At 46.0% G+C, this 8,710-nt stretch overlaps 1 protein-coding gene across 1 annotated transcript; it reads left to right on the top strand.

Moving 5' to 3' along the window:
- Nucleotides 1-207: 207 nt before the first annotated feature.
- On the top strand, nucleotides 208-2,583 carry LOC124224136 (caldesmon-like). Its single transcript, XM_046636554.1, has one exon. The coding sequence runs from the start codon at nucleotides 208-210 to the stop codon at nucleotides 2,581-2,583; it is 2,376 nt and encodes a 791-aa protein (XP_046492510.1).
- Nucleotides 2,584-8,710: the final 6,127 nt, after the last annotated feature.

Here is an 8,710-nt window from a genome sequence, read left to right on the forward strand (position 1 = left end):
GTGAACCGAACTTCGCAACACACGCGTAACGGGAGTAGCAAGAAAACTCACCTCAGCCGCAAAGAACGCGATCGGGACGAACGCACAAACTACGGACGGAATCGTGAAATAACGCTCGACAAATACAATAAAAGCGAATCACACGGGGACTCCACACGCTTGAGATTATTTCTATAAATAGGATAAAGATTCACACGCGAAACCAATATGCCTATCGAAACTAGAACAGGTAGCAAAAAGGAAAGCGGCGCATCAGTAGATGATAGCTTACAACTTAAATATACGGAGACCGATATAGAATTCATAAAACAGGAGGTTTCCAATAAGGAAAAGAGGCTCCAAAAAGAAAAAGAAGCGTTAGAGGAACGTCAAGCAGAAATAGATAAGAAGTCAAAACATCTTAGCGAACAATTCAGACAACAAGAAGCTGAATTAGAGAAAAAACAGCGCGCGATTGAATCGAGTAAAGACGCGGGGTTATCCGAAGAAGTTCAAAAGAAACTTGCCAGGCTCGCCGAGCTCGAGGCGAAAGAAATCGCGAACGCAAATACAAAAACGCAGCGGCACAACCCGACCGAGGGCCCCGCGCAAGACGTACCACATCCTACACAGCCAACAAAAGGCATAGTAGAAGAAATCAAATATCCTACGCAGTTCAAAACGAGCAAGGTAGACGATTCTAAAAATCCTGCACAGCTCTCCGCTAGCGTGACAGACGTTAAAATTAGGGACACTAACGAAGCGACGGGCCGTTCGAAAATGGATGAACCGCGGTTAGGTCCTGTAGAGGACACACAGCTGTCCGAACTTCTCCGTAAGAAGGCAGAAATAGATCGGGAAGTACAACTTCTCGTAGCGCAAAATTCACGCGGCACAGATAGGGCAGTTACCCAAAGCATAGAATTAGCCACAGACGCTACATTTAAGGAACCCGGTCCAGTGTGTACGCGGAGTAAGGATGAATTAAGGTTAGAAGCAGAAATTCTGCACTTCAAAAAGAAGGCAGAAAGAAAGAAAGGCGACTTAAGAAAATCTGTGGCGCCTCAAAAACCTAACCCTGTGGACAGTTACCGCCCTGATCCACTCAGCAGAGGAGCGATTGGTAGAAACGCCCTCAATTCCGAAAATGATCACATTTCAATAAAGTCAGTGGTTTCCGTCCCAACTGACGATGAAGATTTGAATTTAGAAGCAGAAGCGTTAGCTAGAGAAGCGTTGATCAGACGCATTCAAAAAGAGAACCGCGAGAAACTCAAAAATCTACGCGGAGGAATAGCAGGTCCGGACCTGGGACCTCAAGAATTAGGTGAGCCAGGCGTGCCGGAAGAATTAGTCCTCGATAAGGACTTGGAAATACAATTACGCGAGCAAGAGATTTGGGAGCGCGAATTAGAATTGCAGGAGCAAGAACTCGCGTACCAGGCCGCGTTAGCAGATCCGTACCGGGAGAAAAGGAGGAAATTAGCTGAGCGCGAGGAACAGTTAAAGAAAAGGGAGCAGGCCCTGAAGGATAAGATCTCGGGAATCACCCGCCCCCAAGTTACTCAAATCGTTAACGCCGTGCAGGCACCCGTTCCTCCTACTCTGCCGTTAGCGGAGCAATCCATATCGGTTAAAGACGCGTTAGCGGTAGTCCCAAAATTTGACGGGAAAAACATCACCGTAATGCAGTTTAATCGGGCGTGCAAGAGGGCACTCGAGATGGTAACACCCAGCTTGGAGGGGTACCTCACGCGCCTCATCAGAAGCAAGCTCGCCGATCGAGCATACGCAGTAATCGAAGACGAGAGTTTTGCAACCCTGCAAGGACTCTTGGACAAACTCACGGAAGTGTTCGCGCCCATTAGATCCGCGAATCATTACCGTGGAGAGCTTGGTCAGCTGTATAAATACGCTGATGAACACGTGCTAGATTACATAGGGAGAACCCGCGACATAAAAACGGGATTAATAGAAGCGGAACGAAGAAAGAACCGCGAGCTAACCAATGCAGAGATAATCAGGTTAGATGAGGAAGTCTGCGAGGCATTTGTCGGCGGACTACCGAGCGACTGCCGGAATGCAGTATTGATCAAAGGTTACTCCAACCTGAAGACAGCCTACGAAAGGGCTATAGATGCCAGCAAGGCATTAGAATTAGATAGAGATCGGGCTAGGAGCCGCGGCGCGAGCAGGGCCGAGAGTAATAACGCAGAGCCGTGTAAACATTGCGGCCGTAGTAATCACCTAACCGATCAGTGCCGAGCGATTAGGAGACCCGCGGTAAGCAGACCCGTGGAAAATAGAGAATCATGTACGCTGTGCGGGCGGTCGACCCACAGCACAGCAAATTGTTACAAAAACAAACCGCCGTCGAGCCAACAGTCGACAGCGCGAAATACCAACGTAGTCGAATGTAGCTACTGCAAGAGCATAGGACATTCATACAACGAATGCCGTAAACGTAGATACCATGAAACAATTAGCCGAAACAACTCGGGAAACGGAGCAGGGCCCTCGGGGAACACTGGCAGCCCCCGAGTAACAAGGGCCAATGCCATAGAGACAGAGGAGGTGGAAACAGGTCCATCTGCCTCTACTTAAAAGGAAAAATACCTACAGTAAACTTAGATTCCAAAGATACGAAAACCGCAATAGACTTCATGATAGATACGGGAGCGGAGGCCAATATCGTAAAGGCCTCTAATGTAAAGGACTTTCGTAAAGTGAACCCCAAGAGGCGTATCACTATTATAGGAATAGGAGACGTACCACACTATAGTTTAGGAGCAACGGAATTGGAAATGTTTGGTTTCAAAACGGATTTTCACGTAGTTGAGAATACCTTTCCCATCAAAAGTGACGGTATCCTAGGGTCAGCTTTCCTTACCCAGTTCGAAGCCAATGTTAACTACGCGGACCAATGCCTCGAAGTACTGAACAAAGCCGTTTATTTTAATGATAGAGAAACCGTCCTCGTGCCCAAGCGTACGAACATAGCCTTCCCTATTAAAATTAGTGAAGATAGTATCAAAGAAGGATATGTACCCCTTCTTGACAGTTGCAAGGGAGTCTATATAGGGAACGCTATTGTTAAGGATGACGGAGGTAGGGCAACGATCCGCGCGGTAAACACCACGGAGGAGGACAAACTTATACCAGTCCCCACCGTAGAACTGTTGGATACGAGCGAAGCAATACCGTTAGGGGAGACCGAACACATTACCATAAACAAATGTTCGATAACAGACGTTACTGACTCCTACGAGAAACTCTCTAGACGCTCCGAAACTATTACGAAATTATTGAGATTAGATCATCTTAACGATGAGGAAAAAGACAGTGTAGCCAGGATAGTTCGAGAAAACGCAGATGTCTTTCATCTGCCGGACGACAAGCTCCGATGCACAGGTGTCATGAAACATAAAATAGCTACCACCGATGACCTACCGGTGCACACTAAGCAATACAGATTTCCGCCCGTCCACAAGGACGAAATAGCTAGGCAGGTGACCGAAATGGAACAGAATGGCGTAATCAAGCCATCGGTATCGCCTTACAGTTCGCCACTTTGGATCGTACCGAAAAAGGCCGATTCGAAGGGAAATAAGAGATGGAGGATCGTGATAGATTATCGTAAATTGAACGAAAAAACGATAGGTGACGCATATCCGTTGCCCAACATCACCGAAATCCTTGACCAGTTAGGGAATGCCCGGTATTTTTCGGTATTCGATTTAGCATCGGGCTTTCATCAAATACAAATGGACGAGAAGGACGCTCCCAAAACCGCCTTCTCGACACCGCACGGGCATTATGAATTCACGCGTATGCCATTCGGGCTGAAGAATGCGCCAGCTACTTTCCAGAGACTAATGGACCAAGTGTTGTTAGGATCGCAGGGCATAGAGCTGTTCGTATACCTGGATGACATAGTAATATACGCGTCTACTTTAGAAGAACACGAGCGAAAAGTCACGCGATTAATGAGTAGATTGCGGAAGGCAAACCTAGCCTTACAACCAGACAAGTGTGAATTTCTCAGACACGAGGTTACTTACTTAGGACACGTGATCAGCGACGTAGGTGTGGAACCGGACCCAAAGAAAATCGAGTCCGTGAAAAAATTTCCAGTTCCCAAAAATGCTAAGAACATCAAGCAATTTTTAGGGCTAGCAGGTTATTACAGACGGTTCATACCGGGTTTTTCTAAGATCGCGAAACCGCTCACTAACCTTCTCAAAAAAGGGGAAAGCTTCGAATGGAAAGAACAACACCAATCAGCTTTTGAGTTTTTACGCGACAGGTTATGCGAGAAACCGATCCTGCAGTACCCAGATTTCGAGCGACCTTTCCTGGTCACAACGGACGCGTCCGGTTATGCAATCGGGGGTGTCCTGAGTCAGGGAGAAATTGGGAAAGATTTACCTATATCGTACGTATCACGGGTGTTAACATCAGCCGAAAAAAATTACTCTACGTTCGAGAAGGAACTTTTAGCAGTAGTTTGGTGCGTGAATTACTTTAGACCGTACCTCTACGGCAGAGAATTTACCGTAATATCTGACCAAAAAGCCTTGTCATGGTTTCATAAAAATAAAAGCCCATGTGCACGACTCATTAGGTGGAAGACCCTCCTAGCTGAGTTTCAGTGCACAATAAAATATAAGGAGGGGCGTGCGAATACGAACGCCGACGCCCTCTCCAGAAATCCGGTCGACGATACGGATCCAGCCCCGTTGGACCCCGAACTCGCGATCATACAGACACTAGAGTTAGATACGACAGACGAGACCGACACCACAAACGAAGACATTTTCGAGCTACCTCCGGTCACGACCGAAATGACAGGAGACCTATTTACAGTAGATGAAAATTTCTCGCTGGTGCATTGCGTAGCTGAGGACCTGCATATGGGAGCCGGCATCGCAGTGCAATTCCGGGAGAAATTTGGTAGACTTGACGAACTGAAACAACAGAACGCCAAGGTAGGTGAAGTGGCTCAGCTTCAGGTGGGCAGGCGGTTCGTTTATTATCTAATAACAAAAAAACGTAGCAACGATAAGCCTACGTTGAAAAATCTAGAAAAAGCCCTGATTCAACTCAGGCGCACGTGCAAAAGAAATGCAGACTATCGTCTCGCGATGCCCAGGATAGGTTGTGGTCTTGACAAACTGTCCTGGAAGACCGTAATAAAACTAATCAACAAGGTGTTCAAACAACCTTTCAAGATACATATATACGCTTTGCCTCCACCCAACGTTGAGACCACTGAGCCAACCTCGACAGACAATCGGGAAAGTTCACCTCTGGGACAGTTCGGAAACGAGCCGCCCCAATATCAAAGCACGGGTTTAGACCCTATAGTCGAAACGATGGAGCAGGAGAAAGGGGGGGACACCAGTAGAATTTCCCTTCCGGAAGCGTCGACGAGTTTAGATCACAGGGACAAAGCCTTTGACGTAATAGGCCAGGACACCCCTGTAGAAAATCAAGCAACCGATGCTGATGAAGACTCAGATTCAGGTTCCGAGCACGGTAACGAGCATGAATGCGTCGACAGCGACGTAAGCGACTCCGACGAAATCATAGAACCAGGTTCGCAGCCCTACGAGCTCGCTGCAGACCCCGAATTAAAGATCACTAGGAGTAAGGAGAACTTATCAATTCATAAAGGGAACATGGTCTGTTTCGTCTCGCAGCAGGGTGAACCTATAGACCGCGGAGCGCACGATCTATTCAGTAAATTCAAGATACCAAAATTAGAGGACTTAGCACTAGGAAGAGCTAGGCTAATGCAAAAGGACAATAGAAACATTATATGTTTGCCAATCAAAGAATCAACAAAAAGACACCTCGACAGAGAAATATTTAAAGAAGCTCTGGCATCTCTGTTAGACGTAATTATGGAAATAGAGTTAGCAGAAATAGCACTAGCCAGAACAGCATTCATAGATAATATTTCGTGGAAGGAAATTTTAAATAGGATAAAAATCGCACTCAGCGATTGTCCTTGCACGCTGACTATTTACGAAGACTTGATTCAAACTCCGGCGGAGGAGCTTAGGGCCGGAATTATTCAAGAAAATCATGAATCTGCGCTAGGGGGTCACAAGGGGGTGACCAAAACTTACCGTAGAATTAGACAAAAGTACGCATGGCCGAATATGAAACGCCAGGTACAAGATTATATAGGCAGGTGTTGGCAGTGCGCCACTAGGAAGCTCACGCGAGTAAAGCATAAGCAACCAATGGTAATAACAGATACTCCTGACGCCGCCTTTGAAAAAATCTCCATGGACGTTGTGGGCCCTCTGCCCATTACAGAACGAGGAAATAGTCATATTTTAACAATCCAAGACCTCCTCACCAAATACTCGCTAGCAATCCCGTTGAAAGAAACCGACTCGGTGGCAATCGCTGATGGCTTGGTAAAAAACTTCATTTGTATTTACGGCGCACCCCGTCATATCCTCACGGATCAGGGCGCCAATTTAACTAGCTCACTGATGAAGGCGATCACAAAGCGATTTAGAATAACACAAAACAGGACCACAGCTTTCCACCCGCAGTCAAATGGCTCGATTGAAAGGTCACACCACGTTCTAATAGAATATTTGAAGCAGTTCGTTACGGATAAGAACGACTGGGACGAGTGGCTAGAGTTAGCAATGTTTTCATATAATACCAGTACTCATGAAAGCACAAGGTTTTCACCGTACGAATTAGTGTTCGGCCGAGAGGCAAGAGTGCCCTCGAGCTACGCAGCAATAGAAACCATATCAGATAGGACGTACGAAGGCTACTTGTTAGATTTATGTAAAAATCTCCATGAAATACAGACTCTCGCAGCAGAGAATTTAACTCAAGCAAAACACAAGTATAAACGTTACTATGATAATAAAATCAAATTGCTACAATTAAAACCAGGAGATCTGGTGTTCCTCCTAAAGGAGCCCAGAAAGAACAAATTCGCTGACCATTATACTGGTCCGCACGAAGTAATAGAAGTTCTTCCCAGTAATAATGTAAAAATTCTTGTTGAAAATAGAACTAGGGTGGTCCACCTGGACAAACTGAAAAAGGCAAAGGCATAATCGCACCTATCCTTTATTATTCTGTCCACAGGAATCACTAGAAAGTAAGAACACAATAATATAATGAAGCTCCCGGCTAATGAGGAAGACGATCATCTCGAAGTAGTTTTCATTGAAAAGCCGCAGACACTACCATACCCAGTCACAAACATTAAAATCATAATGTACAAGGTTACAATAACACTATATTTTAAGGCCAATGAAGCTTTCAAGTCATTACTTAGGGAAATGATAAAAATAACAGATTTGGGTGAAGGCGACTACAGAACGTATTATAAAAGAATTCGCAGCCAAAGAGGCATAGTAGATCAAGTATTAGATGTGTTTTTCGCCCGCCCGGACGAAACCCACATATCAGTGCTATTTCACCCAGACCTGAACGAAGCGTACACATACGTAGGTAAAGGCATGGACGGCGAAGTGTCCAAGTACACCGTCTCCGGCCCAATTGTTAACTATGTAGGCAGTCAGATGTTCAAAGACGCCGTATAATTTTGTACACTAAGCAGATTTAAGAGTAGACGTCAGAATTTATAGGTATTATGACATACGTTACAGGGTCAATGCAAACCCCAGCCATGAGGTCCGTCCTCATACTCCTCACTACCATTTGTTGGTTGAAGGGGGCCCATGCATTAATCGGGTATGACTGTGGCGGAGCTGCCCTTAACGTAACAACTATAAATCTACTAGACATCGACCAATGTGATTTGGAACACGACAAGACACAAAACGAACGAACGTTTATACAATTGCTCCAACTCACGGAATACAAACAGGCGCAAGTCTTACAATGCAAAGTGGAGATCGACAGAACAGTTTACCGATGCGGACAATTTTCACACAACTCGGTGACCGACGGTGGAAGAAAGGCTTACCTTCCAAGAATCTCAAGGGAAGCGTGCGAGACGCTACATCGCACAGGTACGCTAACCCTCGGGTCACAGACGCATTTGGTCGAGATCCCAACAAACGTAACGACGCTACGCGACGCCACCTTGGCCGGCAGCCTTACCTCTGACGGAACCTGCCAAGGGCAATATTACAATGACGGTTATGGACAGTGGGAAAGCGCTGTCGTGCAGGCAGTAATCAAGATTTCGGTCTACTCGTACACGGCGAACGTCAAGATCTCCAACAATCAAATTTTGCTGAAGAGTGGAACAACCTGCCCTTTTGGAGACGGGCAGTGCATCGACGATGAGGGTGGCCATACCTACTGGACAACAACGCCCCTCGACGAATGTAAATTTGACAAATATGACGTACTATACACGGGATACGCAGACCGAACGAACGCGACGGACTCTCCAACCGTTTACTCGCTACAGACGGGTGACACAACCTTCGCGCTAATGGAAAGGTCCAGAGCCACCATTTGCGGCTATAAAATCATAAACACAGAGCACCCCCGTCTATTTATCTTTGAGACCAATCCAACGGAAGTCTTCAAACAACGATCAAGATTAGCAGTATCAAACATCGACATCTTTTCATACATCAATTCAAAATTCATTTATGTAGAAAAACACATCAGAACGCAGACCACCAACTTATACAGGGACGTGATCGAGCAGAAATGTAAATTAGAACAACAGGTGCTGAAAAATGCATTAAATCTCGCTGAATTATCA

Source organism: Neodiprion pinetum, unplaced genomic scaffold (genome assembly GCF_021155775.2).
Source record: "Neodiprion pinetum isolate iyNeoPine1 unplaced genomic scaffold, iyNeoPine1.2 ptg000101l, whole genome shotgun sequence".
Taxonomy (NCBI): domain Eukaryota; kingdom Metazoa; phylum Arthropoda; class Insecta; order Hymenoptera; family Diprionidae; genus Neodiprion; species Neodiprion pinetum.